The 22213-nt window shown below is 37.8% G+C and overlaps 1 protein-coding gene and 1 pseudogene across 1 annotated transcript; one reads left to right on the top strand and one right to left on the bottom strand.

Annotated features, from left to right (window-relative positions):
* Positions 1-2599, top strand: LOC111395339 (annotated as a pseudogene).
* A 6817-nt stretch (positions 2600-9416) lies between these two features.
* Positions 9417-14937, bottom strand: LOC111396309. The gene is made up of 9 exons (XM_023022708.1): positions 14677-14937; positions 14145-14222; positions 12896-13573; positions 12621-12723; positions 11238-11338; positions 10970-11144; positions 10320-10490; positions 10019-10119; positions 9417-9919 (listed from the first exon to the last, which is right to left on the bottom strand). Exons 3-9 carry the CDS (start codon positions 13553-13555, stop codon positions 9827-9829), a joined length of 1404 nt encoding a protein of 467 aa, XP_022878476.1. The 5' UTR covers positions 13556-13573; positions 14145-14222; positions 14677-14937; the 3' UTR covers positions 9417-9826.
* Positions 14938-22213: the final 7276 nt, after the last annotated feature.

Genomic DNA, 22213 nt, shown 5'->3' on the forward strand with positions numbered 1-22213 from the left:
ATGTCCTCTTTTTGCTGTGCTGAAAATAACTATGCTTTTCCCAAACCCACCTCTTCTCCTCCTCTATCGCTCAGGCCATATTGTCAAAGCATTCACACTCTCCCAGTCTCTGAAGCACCATTCCATCTATAAGCTTTCTTTGCATCCACTTGGGATTCTGGTGCAAAGTTAAGAGGTATAAAGAACTCATCTTGTTCTTTTTCTTGCAATAATTCCAACGGTTAGTTCCTGGGTATTGTAATTTTCTTGGAAATGTTAGAATTTGCTAATTTGCTCATTTTAATCCTATGTAGTTGTAGTAATGTTCTTGTGAGTTCTTTGAATGATGAAGGTTTTGCCCTTTTAGCATTCAAGCAATCAATCAAAGAAGACCCTGAAGGGTCACTAAATAACTGGAACTATACTGATGAAACCCCTTGTTCTTGGAATGGCATTACGTGCAAATAACAAAGAGTTATTTCTGTTCGCATTCCAAATAAGAAACTCACTGGGTTTCTTACTTCTTCTCTTGGATCTCTGTCTGAGCTTAGACATGTGAATTTAAGAAATAATAAGTTTTCTGGAACCTTGCCTTCTGGGCTTTTCAAGGCTCTTGGGATGCAAAGTTTGGTGCTTTATGGAAATTCTCTTTCTGGGTCTCTTCCATTTGAGATTGGGAACCTTAATTACCTTCAAAATTTGGATTTATCTGTGAATTTCTTTAACGGGTCTTTGCCAACATCATTGATTCAGTGTAAAAGGTTGAGGACTCTTGATCTCAATCAAAATAATTTTAGTTGTTCTTTGCCTAATGGGTTTGGGAAAAACTTGGCTTTGTTGGAAAAGCTCGATCTTTCTTACAATAATTTTGGTAGTTCCATTCCTAGTGACTTGGGAAATTTGTCCAATTTACGAGGGACTGTTGATTTGTCTCACAATATGTTCAATGGTTCGATTCCATCTAGTCTTGGTAACCTTCCTGAGAAAGTTTATATCGATCTGACCTTTAACAAATTAAGTGGTCCAATTCCGCAAAATGGTGCTCTAGTAAATCGAGGACCAACAGCCTTTATTGGAAACCCGAGACTCTGTGGCCCACCATTGAAAAATCTTTGTTCTTCTGATAGTGAGGCTAGTTCTCCTTCTTCATTTCCTTTCTTGCCTAGTAATAACCCTCCACAAGGTGGAGATAATGTAGGAAAAGTTAATGGCAGACGAGGGCTGAGTAAAGCTGCTGTGATTGCCATTGTTTTGAGTGACATGATTGGAATTTGCGTTATTGGTTTCCTTTTCTCATACTGTTACTCGAGAGTTTGCTCTTATGGCAAGAGAAAACATGGAAACGGGTATGGTTTTGACCAGAAGGGAAGCAAGGGGAGGAAGGAATGTTCATGTTTTAGGAAAGATGAATCAGCGACTTTATTAGAAACTGTAGAACAGTATGATCTAGTGCCGCTGGATGCAAAGGTGGCCTTTGATCTTGATGAACTTCTTAAGGCGTTGGCTTTTGTGCTCAGAAAGAGTGGCATTGGAATTGTGTACAAAGTTGTGCTCGAGGATGGGCTCACCTTGGCTGTGAGAAGATTGGGTGAAGGAGGTTCACAGAGGTTTAAAGAATTCCAGACAGAAGGTGAAGCAATTGGAAAGCTGAGACATCCCAATATTGTGACCCTTAAAGCCTATTATTGGTCAGTGGACGAGAAACTGTTGATATACGATTTCATACCAAATGGGAACCTTGCTACTGCAATTCATGGTGAGTTTTACAGCTTAAGAAACTTGTTTAATGTAGTCAATTTGGTTGCATATTAGTTTACTTATGTCTTATTTTACTCGATTGTCTTGTTTGCTGTAATGTCCTCAGGAAATCCTGGATTGGTAAGTTCTACGCCACTTCCTTGGTCTATGCGAGCGAACATAATGAAAGGAGTTGCAAAAGGCTTGCTTTATCTGCACGAGTATAGTCCCAAAAAGTATGTACATGGAGATCTGAAGCCTTCTAATATACTGCTTGGACATGATATGGAGCCCAAAATCTCTGATTTTGGACTTGGGCGTCTCGCTAATATATCTGGTGGGTCCCCGACCCTGCAATCCAGTCGTATGTTCTCCGATAAACCACAACACAGAGAACAAAGCAGTACACCTTCAGAAGTTGCGACAGTTGCCTCTGCTGCTTCTTTTGGATACAACTATCAAGCTCCAGAGGTACTGAAAGTAGTGAAGCCATCCCAAAAGTGGGACGTCTACTCGTATGGAATGATCTTACTGGAAATGATTACTGGAAGATCACCAATAGTTCAAGTCAGGAACTCGGAAATTGATCTCGTTCATTGGCTGCAGCTCTGCATCGAAGAGAAGCAGCTACTTTCCGATGTGCTAGATCCACACTTGGCTCAGGATGCCGAGAAAGAAGAGGAAATGGTCACTGTTCTAAAGATTGCAATGACATGCACGCAGAGCAGTCCCGAACGAAGACCTACAATGAGGCGTGTCTTTGAGGCATTGGAAAGAATATCTGTTTCATCCGATTAGCTGAAATTCATATTCATCTATCCATTAGTCAGGATTTCGTTAATATTATGATGTTTTGGAGCTGGGAACGGGACAAAGATGCGAGCACGAGATTTCTTGATCACACCACTAGCTATAGAATCTCTTCCCTTGAGTGCCAAAAAAACTAGTTGACTTTAAGTTTGCTTTAAGAGCATGGTGTTATAGGCTGTGACTGTTTCTTCATGTGTGTATATATAAGAATGTTATTTGCTTGTCTTATTGTAGACCTTTTGTTTGTTTATTGTTCTTCTGGTCAGAAAATTATTTGTTTTCCCTGCATGTGAACAAATCTTCTTTGGAATTTTTCCCATGGCAGTATTTGCGAGAAATCTTGGTCTCATTTGAGAGAGGTAGGTGGGTGGGGATCGGGGGGTATTATAGACTTTTCCATGGAAAATACAGGTAAATAACACCATTAGTCCGTAAAGTTTATTAAATGTCACACTTTAGTCTAGGAATTAATACCTAATTTTAACACAGTTTTGTCCCTTTTTTCTTTATTATTTTTTCTTTTTCTTTTTCTTTTTTTTTTTTTGAGAAGTTATTGTGATGTTCGTCCAATTTACATATCACTTAAGGCATTTGTGCATAAATTTTTCCACAGAATTTGGCCAGATTACTCTCATGTGTGGGACTCACCGTGAATAAAAAATTGCCAAAAAACACCCCCACCCACCCCACCATGTGTGTGTTCTGGCACTGTACACACAGTTGGTTTGTTTACATATTTCCGTCGACGAATGCTTATGAGTAGTTATTATGTCCATGTTGGGGAATGTTAACACAAATGTTTAAAGTTTTGTGATTCAATTCAGTAACAAATTTGTGTGACGTACAAAGTTGGAGCGAGAACTTAGTCATGGCGCGTTGCACACGAGTCATATTTAAGAAAATGTTGTAGTATGGGATTTTTTACCTACGGAGTATGTTTAGAAGCTAATGCACTGTAAATAAAGATCATATAGGCGATGTTGATGTTGGATAGCACAGACCAAATGATGACTATGATCTTTCGTCCTTCTTCAGTGAAGTTTTAGACATAGATTGACTATTAATAGGGCTTATAAACCCTCTTAGAAGAATTTTAGGGTCGTGCCAAAGGAAATATATATATATATATATGGTGATGAGTGTGTCAAGGAGTCTATGGCATTTTAGCTCTTGTTTAGCCCTAATTTTTTAAAACTCATTTTTTCACTTTGTTTTGAATCACACATTTTATGAAATTCACAACTTTTGTTAATTTCTAATCAGACATTTCATCACATTTTATTAAAATTTATTGAAAACCATATTTTCAACTAAATCAAATAGGGCTAATTGCTGCCGTAGTTGGCATTAGGATCTTTTTTAAATTTTCGTTTCATTGTTACTTATCATGATATCTATTAATCATGGTTTACGTGCCTACGCATAATAATCTTTTTTTTAAATATTATTTAAATTAATTTAGACTAATAAATAAATAAAATGCATACCTTAAAAATTTGTACGAATTTCGTACCTTTTTTTTTTAAGTTTTCTAATAATAACATAGATCTCAAAATCTTAAATATCCTAAATCAATAATGCTTTGTTCGTGAACAGAGAGCTATTTTGCTGGGGCTAATTTTGGGTTAGGGTAGATTTTTTTATTTTTTATTTTTTGAAACTTATTTATTTTATTTTTTTAAGTTTTATCGATTGAAAATTCTGTTGGTTTGGACTTTATAACGTAATAAGACAATGTCACACGCCAAACAAAATGGTATGCCAAGCATCTAGATAGACTTTTTTTGAACCCTACAATAATGATGAATAACTGAAAATATTTGATAAACCACCATGTATTGCTACTGGCCATGGTTTCATTATATAAGAATTTTACAACAGAAAATAAGGCAAGAATATTTCTGTACAAGGCAGCCTATGCAATGTAATCTTATTTTCTATATTTAGGGAATTGATTGGAATCATGAGATTGAGAGGAGGATCTGGGAGATACGTCCATAACTGCAGTACCCCCGCAAGCCTAGCGTATCAGAATCATGGACGCATAGCTTGGAGTGTAGGAAGAGGAAGGTAGGTCTGTCGAGACTTTTGGTGAAAATGTCTGCAAGTTGTAACTGAGTGGGGACATATTTTATCTTGAGGTTGCCAGAGGCCACTAGTTCCCATACAAAATGATAATCCAAATCAATGTGCTTAGAGCATTTGTGAGAGACCGAACTAACAACAAGGAAGATCGAGCTTTGATTATCACAAAGTATGGCCGGAGGAGATGAATGAGAGACACGAAGATCACGAAGAAGATGTTGGAGCCATTTAACCTCGGAGGCCGTGAGTGCTAAAGCCCTATATTCAGATTCACAGCTAGAACGTAAAACTGTCGGGCTGCTTCTTAGAGCTCCAAGACACTAGGTTGTCACCAAAATAGATTGCATAACCAGAAATCGAGCTACGCGTGTCAGGGCAACCCGTCCAATCGGGATCGGAATAAGCAAGGAGTTCTTGAGACGAAGACGAGGTGAAGGATAAACCAAACCGAAGAGTTCCCTTGATACATCACATTATCCATTTTACTGCCAGAAAGTGAGAGATAGAGGGCTTGTGCATGAACTAACTAACGGTACTAACGGCATGAGTGATGTCTGGCCGAGTGATGGTGAGATATTGGAGAGCTCCCACAAGTGATCGATAGAGGTGCGGATCATCAAAGTCAGGGCCTGTGGTGGAAAGACGTTGAGCGACCACTATGGGAGTACAAACCGGTTTGGAGTCAACCAAATTTAGCAAGCTGTAAGATATCATGAGCATACTTGGCCTGGATAAGGAAGAGACCAAAAGATGTGCGATGGGCTTTCAATCCCAGAAAGTAATTCAGAGAACCAAGATCTTTGGTGAAAAATTCAATATTCAGCCGACGAATAAAGCCATCAAGGAGTGTCGAGTTGTTGCCAATTACGACAATGTCATCAACATAGAGCAATTGGTAAATTAAGTCAGCACCCTTGGAAAGAACAAATAAGGAGGAATATGCTTGACTGCAAACGAAGCCAATGGCCAAGAGAAAAGAGCTGAAGCATGAAACCAAGCTCTTGGCGTTTTTTTAAAACCATAAAGAGTCGACGAAGGCGGCAAACATATGTGGGATGTTTAGAGTCAACATAACCAGGCGGCTGATCCATATAGACTTCTTCCTGTAGGAAACCATTAAGAAATGTATTTTTAACATCAAGCTGTCGAAGAGGCCAATTATGAGAGACGGCCAAGGATAAAACAACTCGAACAGTGGAAGCTTTGACAACAGGACTGAAGGTATTAGTGAAGTCAAGACCTGGTTGTTATGTGTAGCCCTTTGCAACCAAGCGGGCCTTATGTCGATCAACAGTGCCATCTGAAAGCTATTTGATGCGGAAAACCCATTTAGAGCCCACAACATTTGCGTTAGGCAATTTAGGTACCAAGTCCCATGTATGATTTTTGCGAAGGGCCTGAATTTCTCTATCCATGGCTGCAATCCATCCAGAATGTTTAGCAGTGGACTTGAAGCCTTTAGGTTCGTGCATGGTGAGAAGAGATTCAAGTAGGCCGGAGTTAGGGACCATGCACACATGAGAGCGGTGGATAGGCTTGAAAATGCCAGATTCTGCACGAGTTTACATTGGATGGGTGCCAAGTGGAGGAGGCTAGCTCGAGCATACTTTAGTGACAAGAGTTGGACTGGCAGGCAATAGCTCGGAGTCATGAGAAGGACTCTGCACTGTGTGACTAGTAGGGTTATCACTTGCATCTTGCAAAATAGACATAGGCACAAGACTAGTAGATGCATCAGTAGAACAAGAATTACAAGGAGTTGGTATGGAATCGGGTTGAGTAGGTGATGAGGCCTCTGGGATAGCATTGGGCTCAAGAAATGCACTAACAAGAGAGTTAGGCATGGACGTAGGGCAGGGAGTTCCCTGAAAGGGATAATTGAGTTCATCAAAAACTGCGTGCCTAGAGATAAAAACATGATTAGTGGAGCGATCAAGACAACGATAGCCATTATGAGACATACTATAACCAAGAAAAACACAAGGACAACTACGACGAGCTAACTTGTGAGATGTATAATCACGTAAGTACGAAAATACAAGGCAGCCAAAGGAATGAAAATTAGAGTATATGGGAGGCTTACCATACAGCATCTCAAAGGAGACATGCCATCAAGAGTAGGTGTCGGCAACCGATTGATGATGAAAGCAACTGTGCTAAAAACATCAACCCAAGATTTAAGAGGAACATAGGAGTGAAAAAGCATTGCAAGACCAGTTACCGTTAAATGACGGTGTTTGCACTCGGCGCGATTTTTTGGGCTGGTGTATAAGGGCTAGACATTTGATGACATATGCCACAGTTTGAAAGGTGATTTGTAAATTCTATGCCTCCATCACTTTGAAAAGCTTTGATTTTAGCAAAAGATTGATTTTCTACAAATTTCTGAAATTGAAGAAAAATGCCATAAAATTTCGGATTTTAATTTCAAAGGATAAAACCACGTGAATCGTGAATAATCATCAACAAAAATTACATAATATTTGTAACCCATATTAGAAGAAATGAGGGATGGGCCCCATAAATCACAATGAATTAGATTCAACATATTAGAAGCTCGTTTTTCATTTAGTTGAGATGGGAGTGCAAGACTTTTCGCAAGTTGACAGCTAGAGCAAATAGTGGGGTTTGGGAGCAAGGAAGTCACACATAATTGGTGATTTTTATTCAATAGAGAAATAATAGAATGAGATACATGGCCTAAGCGAGCGTGCCAAACATCAAAAGAAGCTCGAGGACAATTATTGGAAAGTACAGAAAGTAAAGAGTCATGGTCGTGCTTGAGCACATAGAGACCATTTTCATGTTGCCCGGTTGCCACCACCTTTCTTGTGACCTGATTCTGTTTAAAAAAGCGATCATTAGTGAATGTGATAGAGAAACGAAAATCAGTGGTAAGTTTGCTGATGGATATAAGATTTTTGGTTAAGCCAAGCACAAGTAGGATATCTTTTAAAGTAAGAGAAGGGATAGGAAAGGCAGAACTGATATGAGAGATGGGAAGAGAGGCACCATTACCAACAACAACGCGATCCTTACCAGTATACTTGTCATACTTGTGCAGCTGGGAGACATCATTAGTCATGTGTGACGTTGCACTAGTGTCCGTATACCAATCGGATTCCCGAAGTATTTGATAAACCACCATGTATTGCTAGTGGCTATGGTTTCATTTACAACAGAAAATAAGGCAAGAATATTTCTGTTCAATGCAACCTATACAATGTAATCTTATATTCTATATTTAGGGGATTGATTGGAATCATGAGATTGAGGGGAGGATCTTGGAGATCCGTCCATAACCGTAATAATAACATTATTGTTTCAAACAACATTGAAGTCTCAAAATTCCTCTCAATCCAAATTCCTGGAGTTCTGGGCACAAAATAGAAAAGCAGACATGACAATTGTAAAGACAGTTTAGGTTAGGACTGAAGTTTTGGCCATTGACATGTCCTCCTTATGTGTGAAAGGGAACATGGCAACTCATAAGTAGGGTTAATGTTATGTGTATTTAGACACCCCTCATTTCATAATATATGCATCCTTTAGAGTAATGTTTCTGCTATAACTTTTCCTTTTTCATTTATATATATTTTCATTCTCCTCTAAATATTTTATTTTACTTGTTGAAAGCTAAATTTAACCCTTGTGTCAAGTTGATTTTCGAAAAGTGATATTTTGAAAATTGTGTAGTTAAAAAGTATGAAAAAGTTATGAGAAAATATGAAAAAAAGTGATTTTTTTAGAAACGGATTTACACAGACCAGCATTAATGGAGACCTGGGTGGAGGTGGGTGATTATTTTTAAAAAAAATCACCCTTCCCTTCTTGTGTGTGGCTTGTACAGCCCGCACAACTCAAATTGTAGCATGTTTAGGAGTGATTTTCCCCCCAAAAAATTAATTTTTTGATCGTTATTTTATTATTCCAGTCGTCATATTTGACTTCTTCTCTCACAGGTGGACCCCACTTTTCTCCTAACGATCAAAAAATCAATTCTCAAAATCACTCCCAAACATGCTCTCGGTATGGTACATGACTTTTTAGCAGCAGGGATTATCTCATGTTTTCCACTATTTGAAATAATTGCCATCCGCATATCATGCCTACTCTGCTGGAAATCTATACCAAGTGGTAGATTTTGGGTTCGAAAATTGTCAACGTACGTTTCGCATGCATTATACAATATTGAATTGATGACTAAATATAATAAATGAAAACTAAGTTTTTACATTTTCCAGAAATTGTTATTTGAGTAAAATATTATTATTATTATTATTTTTAAAGCATTTGCTATAAATTACACAGCATTTTGAATTTAGAGCATTTCTTGGAGATGTTCCTAAAATGGTAGGTATATTTACATTAATATTGTAGTATAAAATTATAATTACATATTTATCTTGCAATTATTGGTTTATATTCATGCGAAGCAACTCTTCAAATAACTCAAAAACGTATGCTTACAACATTTTTTTTATCCAAAGTTAATTTTATTTTCAACGTATTTCCTAGAATGACAGTCCACAACTAAATAACAATTTTATGGAACAATAGTAGAAAACAAAGGTAAAATAATTCTTCCAAACGGGCCCTTAAATTGTTTTGCATGTGATTAGCTCGATTACAATATTTTTTTTTTTAGGGAAAAACCTCGATTAAATCTATGCATAATTGTCCTTGCACATTAATTTGGACTGATACTTGGTTTGAAATGATGCAGTAAAAAATACAACTGCTGAAGTAGACAATGATATTTCAATGCTCAAATTGACATACACATACATATATGAAAAGTAGGCTAATCAAGAGAATTGCATCTTAATAAATTTTGGAAACATACACAAGTTTGTATAACAACAGATAAATCTCCAAATTGTGGCTGAAAATAGCAAAAAATGCACGTTCTGACTTGAGAGGCGTCGCACTTCACATAATAGAAATTAGTGGCACGGCCCACTTTGACTACCCGAAGGAAAATTAGACATCAGAATCCAATGCTTGGAAATAAGCATTAACAGAAAAAAACTAAAAGAAGCATGAAGAAATAAAAGATAATGACAACACATTGTATATTCTGTTAAATAAAGTGTCACGAGATGTTCCTGTCGCTCATCCTTTCGGTCACCTCACCATGAAAGTGTGACACCATGAGCGAATAAGTCGAAAGAGGAGGAGGTATGTAATTCCCATCGTATATGAAGATAGCTGCTTAACAATTGCTACACGACAGCTCATGATCCGATAACTTACTGTCATAATGGCTTAGATGTTGGACTACACAAGGGTATAGTTGTTCCGCGGCCTGTGAGTATCAGATAAAGTTTGAATTATTAAAGTGAGTGAATAAGTTAGGGAGGTGGGTCAGGGGCAGACAATTGAGGAAAGGAAAACATTTGTATACCATTCGTCCTCCCACCAAATCATAATGAGCATAATGAGGACCGTCACGCTCTCCGAATACTTTATATGTAACCAAATGCTCGGGAATGAGTTTCACTGTTTCTGCTCGAGATAATGCACGGAAGATGAAAGAAAGGTTAACTAAATAAAATAACTCCCACAGAATTAACTCATTTGGAATCAATTTGCTAAAAGAACATACACTTTTGCTATATTGGAATCAAAAGAGGCAATTATTCTTATGAATGGGGTATAGTATGCACCATGGGAAGTAATATAGTTTTCGGATCAAGACCACACACCATATACAGCTTCTGGAGGACAAATTAAGTCACGATCTCCAGCAAGAGCCAAGACAGGTACATTGCTTTTATGAAGGTGATCCTTGTAGAAAAATTGACAGCTTCTATCACGGAGCCCCCCCTCACGAAAAGCAGTTGTCAGCTGCAATAAAAGTTTAGCAGGAACAGTACCTGCCAGTGGTGATGAAACTCTATATATTAATGACATTGAAATTGATTTATGCCAAGTTTAACAGTTTCCAAACCCAAGATAAGAAAATTCCATAAATTTGGACGCATTCTCGTGAAACTTAATTCTGGCTCTTTTCCATGTTCAATAAGTAGATGATCTATAGATGATTGACGCATCAAGGCCAGACTGAAGCGCTTGACCCTTTATTTGTGTATCGACTTGTGTTCAAGAAATCGTTTCAGCAGACACAGAACAGAATATTTGATAATAATTAGATGCAACAAAACAATAACAACAAATCTTTCATATCTCATTAGAGGCAAGGGGAAGTTGGTGGCAGTTGTTCACATTTAATGAATGTGATCCCATGTAGCATTCTAATTTAGCTTAACATCCATATCCATACCCACCCAACCCTTAAGCGCATAAATAAATTGACAAGCTGATAATAATATGCAGTGGAAAACATTTGACTTACAAAAGTTATTTAGAACAAGCTTCTTCAACAGCTCTGGATGCATCATATCTTGTGCTGATATTAGGTCATTGAGCCATGATAAGACATAAGGTGGACGAGATGACAGCGGATAAGCTGCAGACAGTAATGCTCCTAATGGAACAACAGGCACATTGAGAGCCTGTGCAGGATCAGCCTGCAAGACAACTACATTGTAGTACTGCCCAGTAGGAGGTAATAATTTTCTTTAATCAGAAAGGAGATGGACCAACAAGGAAATGCTACTTACGAGGGGTAGGAGTAGTTTGAGCGAGGATTTAGAAGATGTGTAGTCAAGTGATGACGCTAATGTTACGATAGCTGCTAATCTGGGATCTCTTCCTTCGAAACCTTTTAAAATTAAATGCATTGCGAGAACATGTCAAAACTCAGCGATGGAAAAATTGTACTTACTGAAATGTGCATATCATAAAGAGCAATCATGAAATTACACAAACATAATATATCGAACATTGTTTGAGAAAGTTGTCCGAGACTAGCGTCTTGAGGCATGACTAGCATGAGGCTTCCATTAAAAGCCTGCATATGCCTCAGTGCCATTTATCCAGGCTTACGCCTCAAAGGACTGAGGCTTACGAGCAACTGAGGTGTGTGCTCGTATATGACTGAAATCAAAGTTTTTGGTGATTTCATATTTATAGCCTGGAACATTTTGTGGGATTCTTTTTTGATCTCCTCTCCTTTATATGAAAGGCAAATGGAAAGAGAAAGGAGAATGCAACATTGCAAGAGGAGGATGAGGCAAAGAATGAAAAAAATGTTATAACAAGAATGATACTAGGGGGAATCAAATAGGTTGATAATCTCTAATGATCATATAAGTAGTGATGACATCAGTGACCTGGGTTGTTTCTACTTCTATTATCACGTTACATAAATCTAGGTCCAACTTTCAAGACTCAGGTTTTGGGTCCAAAAGGAATAAATTTGGGTCTCCACATAACAAAAATCATCAATTTGAAAGTTAAAATCACAAGAATAGAAATAAATGTTAAGTGGTTTAACAGTTTTACACTCCAGGTGTGCATCGTATGAAAGTCACATTCGATTTCAACACTTATACCAATGGTTTGGACGCTTGGGGACCCAAAGTCATCATTTAAATAGATTGGGGATTTAAAACCACACTGTGAAAAGTTGGAGAGCACAACCTTATTTTAACCTTTAAAAATTTCCAAATAAGCAAAATGGACATAGTTTGTTAAAAAAAATCTTCAATGCTACATTATCTAGAGCTCCATCTAATTTAGGGGCTGTGTTGGACATGTTGACAACAATTTATTTAATTTTGTTTATGTTTTAATAGCATTGAATTTCTCGTTCTTCTTATTCATTTTATTCATTTATTTATTTAATTTTAGATTAGATAAAAGACATGTAGGGAATATTATTGGCGGCAGATAGAACCTAATATAGACCAATTTTAGGCAGTGTTTATGCATTAGACACCGATACTACGTAGACTGCAAGTCTTTCAACTTGCCTATGACGTTGACTATAATTCATAGAATGCATTGGAGACGCTCTTACAATCTGCATTTGCATGTTTTCAAGTGAATCACAAGTAAAATTAATGCTATTTATATAAATTAAATATAGGAGTCCAACTTACCATATCGTGACAGCATCGCATATAGCAAGATACCACCCATTGAATGTCCAATTGCAAGCAATCGACCATCCTTTGGTTTGCTTTGGGCCCTTATGTATTCCATCTACAACATTGGAAATGGATAGCACAATGATTATGAATGCCAAAAAGCAATAAATAAATAGTCAGCATAAAAGGTCACCAGATGTCAAAAATTATGTTTTAGCTTGAACTACGGGGTTAAATAAAGAGTGATAGCATGGTATGACCATCAACAAGGAGAAATGTCACCTCACCGCAGCAGGAACATCTTCTTCAAGGTAATGATCGAAGTCCCACTCATATTTGATAATCAAGTCCAATTGTTTCTGGAAATCTTCTATGGTAGTAATCAGTCGCTCTTGCAGATCAAACAACTGAGGTGAAACAGAACGCTGACCTTCTTCAATAATATCTACTAGTTTTTGACTTAGATCCCTAACTTGGCCAGCAACAGCAGAGTTCTGCCTTGTTTCCAGCAAACTCAGTAATTTCCCCCTTACCTCACTAAAGCGTTCAAAAATGAACGAATCCTCTAAGAGTCTTGATATTTGATCAAAAAATTTAGCAGACATTATGTTGAATTGACTTTCACTGAGAAAGCCAGAGAGTCTTTCAGATAAGCGCATAAATGTTTCTGTCAATTTTGTCACCAATTTTGATTCATCCCATGCTGTTGCAATCCTTGTTGGTTCGTTATTGGCTACAGCTATCTCAGCTTTTTCCAAGTCATTCTGGGTATTGGTTGACTGCTGCTCTCTGGAAGGAAGTCCATTGGTTACGTTCTCAACTGCAGCTTCCATGAATTCAGACATTGGATGAGCTGATTTCTCAAAATCTTTAGCATCTGATCCATGCATGCTCAACCCAGCTCCTCGAACTTCAAGAATCCAAGTATCAAATCCTTGACCACACATGTAACGGGCAAATGAAGACTGCAAAATTATAGTTTAGAAATTATGATTAGTATAGCATAATTGATAGATTAATCGTATCTTGTTGATGTGCTGTTCTCTTGGACATCATATAGCAAAAATAAGATGCTTTCACTCCCAATCAATGCATATTATGCAGCATTTCAAGAGAGACAATACATGAAAACAGGCAAATTTTTAAGTTATCATAACTGTTAGTTTTTCAATAACTTAGCTTAATTTTGAGGACATGCAAAGAGGAATAATAAATCTCATTATTTATCTTAAAAGAAAAAATGAATCTATACAATAGATACTAATGATCCATTAATAGGATAAATCCCAACTAAATCTTGCCTCTAGTTGAGGACCATTTCATGAACTGACCATTCCTTTCAAAAATTTCCACGGCGCAAGAGGGAACACAAGTATAGGCCAAGACGACTCCTAAACTACTTTTGTATAAGAACAAGTGGAAAACACTTATATAATTATTTCACAAAGATTAAACTTAAGCTGGTTGTTTTCTTTCCTCTCTTTACTGATGGCAACTAAAACTTTTCCTACACATGTAGAAGTCATATAAACTAACCCCAGGAGAAAGATCATATCCAATGGCATTTGTTCCCACACCAGATAGCAGCAGCAGAGGATGATTTCGTGGCGGTGCCTGTTTTCAAACAATTTAAACAACATACTTAAATAAGTTCTCTTTCATACATAACAGCAATAGTCACTTGTATCCCATAAAAAGAGAACAATTTTCTCCAAAAAAGATAGCCAAATGTTAGGAGCACCCTTGATTACACGAACAAGCACGAAATGTCAAAGTTTGATTATCCCCGCCAGTAGCATATGCAGAAATTTACAGAAGATCATCTATAATTGTATAAAATGTATAGTTATTATTCAACAGGCGAATTTATTGTCTCCTGCAACGTGTATATAGAAGCTCATTCCAGCTCATCAAGTGATAAAGTTCTACATGGATCATTAATTATCTAACGCAATTTATACATAGAAAATTACGCTACTCAATTAACACCGCCCTAGGGCAAAAATTGCAACCTGACCCGTGAACTAGCACAATATGCATTTATGTATGTAAATGTGAAAAGGGGAACCTGAGGAGAAGGATTGTAGCGCCAGAGGGCGAGGCGCCAGCCGGAATTGTTGACGGAGACATAGTGGATCTCGTCGGCTGTGCATATCGGCGGTTTGTTCGGTAGTTTCTCGACATCATCGATTTTTTCATCTTGAGTGTCGTTGGTTGAGAAGGCTCGGGTTCTCGCCGTGGCGGTGGTCAGGGTGAGCGAGCGGCCGAATGCGGCAACGCGTGGGAGCGAGAAGCAGTTACGGAGGCGGTGGTGTCCGCGACGGCAGATTGCTCGCAATGAGCGCGTACCCTCCACTTGTTAGAAGTGTGACTCAAATAGGAGTCTAAATTGCGTTAAATTTCTTACCTTTTTTAGGACTCTTTTAGGACTAGATTTTATACTATAAATACAGGACTTCTCTTTCAGTATTGTTAAAAAAAAACCTATTATTGTTGTAATTCTCTCCTTTTATTGATTGAATAAAATAATATCGTTCATTTGCCAGTTCTTTTATTTCTTTACTTTAATCTTGTTATTGGGTTATTCGTGATCTTGTTAATTACTTCAATTACAACAAGTTGTATTCATTAAATCTCAATTCATGCATTATTGGTCCATCGGTCTCAACAAGTGGTATCAGAGCGGGATTATTGGTGAATTTTTGGCCTAAAACTGATCGAAAAATCGTCTGAAAATTACCAGAAAATCAGAAAACGAATCTGTCCGATTTTTCGATTTTTTGCTTGATCTGTTTTCACGTTTTCTGGTCAAACCAAAAAGAGTTTGAAAAAACGAATACCACCAGTGGACTCAGCAGGTAGAAACAGTCCAGAAAGGGTCACAGATTGTCGGCGCATTTCCGGCAGGGTCTTTTGTTTTGACAAGAGTAGATTATAAGATAACAAAACAGGAATAACGTTATCTAGTACACGTTAGTTAAAAATTATCTTAAGAGCATACGTATTATTCTGCTATATTTGAAACAATGTTCACTTAGTTGTTAAATTAGAATATAGTAGAATTCAGATACTCTATTCATGATCTGTTGACCGTAGTTCTGGACTCTATTACAAAAATTAGCATAAGATGAGGGCCCGTTTGGTACACATTATCGTAAAAATGAGAATGAAAAATATAGTCGTTACGAGTCCTACACAAGAGATAGAAAGTCAAATATGATGACTTGATATGATGGATAATGGTTATATTTTTCATTTTAATGTACAAATAATGAAAAACAAACGAGGGCTGAGTAATGTTGCCCTAAAGATGTTATCTTTTGTACTAAACAAAGATGAACGAAAATCTCGTATTACAAAACTTTCTACGAGAAAAAAATTTCTAAACCAAATTGAAGGTGTGTTTTACTTTATTCCAAACCCACCAAGTATGGACAACTTTACTATGACTAACATTTCAAACCAAACCTTCTAGTCTATAAAACCCTTTAGGCTTTAAGTTCTTTGGAATGTAGAGAAAAAGGGGAAATTCTTGCCTTTTAATTAGAGACCCTGATTTGGGCTCCGTTTATATTAGGCTTTCTCTTGGGCCACCAATCAGAAAAATGAGATCATCGGGTTGTCAAGTAGAACCCATTCAACACTAAACCATCATTCTCCTTCGGGAAAATTACCCAAAACTTGCCATTAAAGATTAGTTTTCGAAAACAATGGTGTTAAGTTTAAAATTCAGATTTTAGGTGGTAAATAGAATTTTTAATTGTAATAACCCCACGACCCCTACCCCAATTAATCCCAAGCCCAGCCCTCCACTCTATGTATATATCTCTCTCTATGAGTCACTTTGTATCTTTCTCTCTATCGTCACTCCTTATCTTCCCTCCCTCTCTCTCTCTCTAGTCTTTACCACCGCTCTACCCACCCCACGATAACCCTAGAGCGGAGCAGAACTACTGGAAAAAGTTGATGCACGTCGTGTAAGAAGGCTGCAACCAGAGTTGGTGGCGCCAATGAAGCTTTTTCTGATTTATGAATGGTTTTTTTAACTGTGGGTGGTTTGTTGGTGGTCGAGGTAGTGGCGACGGTGACTTGCAGCTCGCAATGAGCGCGTACCCTCCACTTGTTAGAAGTGTGACTCAAATAGGAGTCTAAATTGCGTTAAATTTCTTACCTTTTTTAGGACTCTTTTAGGACTAGATTTTATACTATAAATACAGGACTTCTCTTTCAGTATTGTTAAAAAAAAACCTATTATTGTTGTAATTCTCTCCTTTTATTGATTGAATAAAATAATATCGTTCATTTGCCAGTTCTTTTATTTCTTTACTTTAATCTTGTTATTGGGTTATTCGTGATCTTGTTAATTACTTCAATTACAACAAGTTGTATTCATTAAATCTCAATTCATGCATTATTGGTCCATCGGTCTCAACAAGTGGTATCAGAGCGGGATTATTGGTGAATTTTTGGCCTAAAACTGATCGAAAAATCGTCTGAAAATTACCAGAAAATCAGAAAACGAATCTGTCCGATTTTTCGATTTTTTGCTTGATCTGTTTTTACGTTTTCTGGTCAAACCAAAAAGAGTTTGAAAAAACGAATACCACCAGTGGACTCAGCAGGTAGAAACAGTCCAGAAAGGGTCACAGATTGTCGGCGCATTTCCGGCCAATTGCCGACAGTGGAACTCCGGCGAGGAGAGTGGCGGTGCGTGCGGCGGTTTTCGGTGACGGTGTCTTCAGGTAGTTTTCTCCGGACGACGAGACGGACCTTGTGGTGCTGTCCAATTTCAGTTTTGGGTGTTGCAGATTGTAAGTTCTTCCTGATTTAATTGAGATTTTTTCAGAGATGAATTCGTTAACCGTTTGGTACACATTATCGTAAAAATGAGAATGAAAAATATAGTCGTTACGAGTCCTACACAAGAGATAGAAAGTCAAATATGGTGACTTGATATGATGGATAATGGTTATATTTTTCATTTTAATGTACAAATAATGAAAAACAAACGAGGGATAAAGTATGAAATTCCGCTATTGGATCGCAATACAAGATTTTCGCTGTAGCAAGTAAAGGTGAGAGCTGTGTTGACGCAGATGGATCTTGATGATGCTTTGCTGGGTTTAGATAGGATGCCAACAAACTTGTCTATGGAGGAGAAACAACGGAGGGATCGGAAGGCTTTAGCACAAATCCAACTTCATTTATACAACAATTTGCTGCAAGATGTTTTGAAAGAGATGACAGCGGCTGCTTTGTGGCTCAAGCTGGAGCAGTTGTGCATAACAAAGAGTTTGACGAGCAAACTGACTCTAAAGCAGATGTTGTATTCTCATCGCACGGCGGAAGGAGGGTCACTGCAAGACCACCTTGCTGTGTTCAAGGAGATCATTGCAGATTTGGAGACGTTGGAGGTAAAATATGATGAAGAGGATCTAACCTTGGTCCTGTTGTGTTTGCTACCTAATTCTTTTTCGTCATTTCGTGATACTATTATGTATAGTCGTGACACGTTATCCATTGAGGAGGTATACGACTCCCTATTCTCAAAAGAGAAGATGGAGTTGTTGGTTGGAGATCCTGCATCTAGGAGTGGGATGCTCTTGTTACTCATGGTGATCAACGGAGGGGTAGATCGAAGGTGAAGTACAGCAATGTGAATTGTTATTATTGCAAGAGATGAGCGCGTACCCTCCACTTGTTAGAAGTGTGACTCAAATAGGAGTCTAAATTGCGTTAAATTTCTTACCTTTTTTAGGACTCTTTTAGGACTAGATTTTATACTATAAATACAGGACTTCTCTTTCAGTATTGTTAAAAAAAAACCTATTATTGTTGTAATTCTCTCCTTTTATTGATTGAATAAAATAATATCGTTCATTTGCCAGTTCTTTTATTTCTTTACTTTAATCTTGTTATTGGGTTATTCGTGATCTTGTTAATTACTTCAATTACAACAAGTTGTATTCATTAAATCTCAATTCATGCATTATTGGTCCATCGGTCTCAACAAGTGGTATCAGAGCGGGATTATTGGTGAATTTTTGGCCTAAAACTGATCGAAAAATCGTCTGAAAATTACCAGAAAATCAGAAAACGAATCTGTCCGATTTTTCGATTTTTTGCTTGATCTGTTTTCACGTTTTCTGGTCAAACCAAAAAGAGTTTGAAAAAACGAATACCACCAGTGGACTCAGCAGGTAGAAACAGTCCAGAAAGGGTCACAGATTGTCGGCGCATTTCCGGCCAATTGCCGACAGTGGAACTCCGGCGAGGAGAGTGGCGGTGCGTGCGGCGGTTTTCGGTGACGGTGTCTTCAGGTAGTTTTCTCCGGACGACGAGACGGACCTTGTGGTGCTGTCCAATTTCAGTTTTGGGTGTTGCAGATTGTAAGTTCTTCCTGATTTAATTGAGATTTTTTCAGAGATGAATTCGTTAAAGTATGAAATTCCGCTATTGGATCGCAATACAAGATTTTCGCTGTAGCAAGTAAAGGTGAGAGCTGTGTTGACGCAGATGGATCTTGATGATGCTTTGCTGGGTTTAGATAGGATGCCAACAAACTTGTCTATGGAGGAGAAACAACGGAGGGATCGGAAGGCTTTAGCACAAATCCAACTTCATTTATACAACAATTTGCTGCAAGATGTTTTGAAAGAGATGACAGCGGCTGCTTTGTGGCTCAAGCTGGAGCAGTTGTGCATAACAAAGAGTTTGACGAGCAAACTGACTCTAAAGCAGATGTTGTATTCTCATCGCACGGCGGAAGGAGGGTCACTGCAAGACCACCTTGCTGTGTTCAAGGAGATCATTGCAGATTTGGAGACGTTGGAGGTAAAATATGATGAAGAGGATCTAACCTTGGTCCTGTTGTGTTTGCTACCTAATTCTTTTTCGTCATTTCGTGATACTATTATGTATAGTCGTGACACGTTATCCATTGAGGAGGTATACGACTCCCTATTCTCAAAAGAGAAGATGGAGTTGTTGGTTGGAGATCCTGCATCTAGGAGTGGGATGCTCTTGTTACTCATGGTGATCAACGGAGGGGTAGATCGAAGGTGAAGTACAGTAAAGATTAGTTTTCGAAAACAATGGTGTTAAGTTTAAAATTCAGATTTTAGGTGGTAAATAGAATTTTTAATTGTAATAACCCGGTAAAAATGAAGAAAATTCGTTTTATGGCAAGATACATTTTTCCAACCGATTAAAAGTTAATTTAATTTATATTTTCTTTTACTACTAATAAGTTAGAATATGCATGCAGGTCAATCAGGTAATTCGAACGAGACTAATATTGCTGAAAATTTTTGTGATGATGGAGATGTGATGTTGGCTGTATCTGACGGAGAATCCAAACCTGAGGAGTGGATTCTGAATTCTGCTTGTTCGTATCATATGTGTGCTAATAGAGCTTTGTTTCAAACATATGAGACGGTGAAGCAAGGTGGAGTTGTCATAGCTCGCAATGAGCGCGTACCCTCCACTTGTTAGAAGTGTGACTCAAATAGGAGTCTAAATTGCGTTAAATTTCTTACCTTTTTTGGGACTCTTTTAGGGCTAGATTTTATACTATAAATACAGGACTCCTCTTTCAGTATTGTTTAAAAAAACCTATTATTGTTGTAATTCTCTCCTTTTATTGATTGAATAAAATAATATCGTTTATCGGTTGAGTCAGATTGAGGCTACAGGATGGAACAGTGAGGACACTTGATCAGGTTCGTCATGTTCCAGACTTGACAAAGAATCTTATATCACTTAGTACCTTGGATGAAAAGGGGTACAAATTTTTTGGTGGAGGTAGAGTCTTGAAGGTTCGAAGGGGTGTCCGGGTTGTACTAGAGGGACAGAGGAAATCCCAGTTGTACATCTTGCAGGGGAGTGCAGAACCAGTTCAGAGACATTTGAACAAGTTCAGTACCGTGGTGGACATTTAATTTGGTACAGTACCTCTCGGGTTTGGCTCTAGGTCAGTTAAGAACTTTTCTCAAGTGAGTGTTGATGATTCCGCTTTGCCACCAATTTTAGCGGGTACAATGTGTTCTTGTAATGCCAATGGACTCATGGAGTGTAGGTACAGTTTTGGAGATGTCTGTAATGCTTTAAAAATCATTGAAGGTGACAATATTGGCAAAGGACCTTTTGATTGTGCATTTGGTGTGGTTTGTGCTACAGGGTGTGCTTCGACCCTGTCTAGTGATTGTTAATTCCAAGAGAAATTTTGGAAACTCGAGTTTGGGTTCAGGTGTCACTTGTGGACGCCGGGCTGGAGAACGTATTATCGTGGAGAGTTTGGTTATTGCGTTGAGGAGATTGGTCAGTTCATTTTGATGCAGACGAATTATTTCTCAAGGTGGAGAAATTTTGGAGCTTCGTTCGTTGCACCGAAATTTGAGTCAAGGTGGAGATTGTTAGAAGTGTGACTCAAATAGGAGTCTAAATTGCATTAGATTTCTTACCTTTTTTGGGACTCTTTTAGGACTAGATTTTATACTATAAATACAGGACTCATCTTTCAGTATTGTTAAAAAAAAAACCTATTATTGCTGTATTTCTCTCCTTTCATTGATTGAATAAAATAAAATCGTTCCTCTGCCAGTTCTTTTATTTCTTTACTTTAATCTTGTTATTGGGTTATTCGTGATCTTGTTAATTACTTCAATTACAACAAGTTGTATTCATTAAATCTCAATTCATGCATTATTGGTCCATCGGTCTCAACACCACTCACCAACTTTTGCGCATTTTGAGGTGTATTTTCGACTACCGGCGGATCTAGATCTGGTGTCAAACCTTGACGTGCCAATAGGAAGTGTAGAGAAAATGGGATCAGAGGACGATCTATATTTTTACTTATATAATTATGGAGAAGCTTAGTGGTGGAGATGGATTTGAGATTAATGACTCTGTTTTCGACAATGGATTTGAAGGTGTTGGCGGAAATGATGGTGATGGTAATTGTTGCTGTGGATTTGAAGTGAAGGTAAACTTGAGTTGAAGGTGGTTGTGGTTGTGAAATTGGTTGTGCAATTGAGTGGGTGGTGGTGATTGGAGGTGAATTGTGGTTTTGGTCTTTGGTGTGTTCAGATTTGTTTATGATGACCTTTGGTGATCAAATATGTGTTAATTGTGATAGGGTGTAACCAATTTTGTCTTTATTGTCATTGTACGTGACTCGATTAATAGTGAGATACAAATTAAATTGATCTGGTCACATACAATCATATTGAATACAAATTTTGTCATAATTAATAACAGATAACACATGTCAATAACTTGATTACGTACAAGATATAGTCACAAACAATAAATCTGGCCACAATAATCACAATAACACAATTAGTGACAAATCTCGTCAACTGAAATGCAACATTACTACCACCACATAGTACTCAAAACGTTGGTAGCACCCTATCACCACCACCGTCAAACACATCAACTGCAATTTACCTTCATCACCTATAATGTACTATCATCGCCACCAAGCAGACATATTTTCTAAACACAGTGCCTCCTCTCCTCCTCCACCACCACCTATAAAGATTTTTCTGATGGAGAGAGAGAGAGAGAGTGAGTATAATTGATTGTATATATATATATAT

Source organism: Olea europaea, chromosome 6 (assembly GCF_002742605.1).
Source record: "Olea europaea var. sylvestris chromosome 6, O_europaea_v1, whole genome shotgun sequence".
In the NCBI taxonomy this organism is placed as follows: domain Eukaryota; kingdom Viridiplantae; phylum Streptophyta; class Magnoliopsida; order Lamiales; family Oleaceae; genus Olea; species Olea europaea.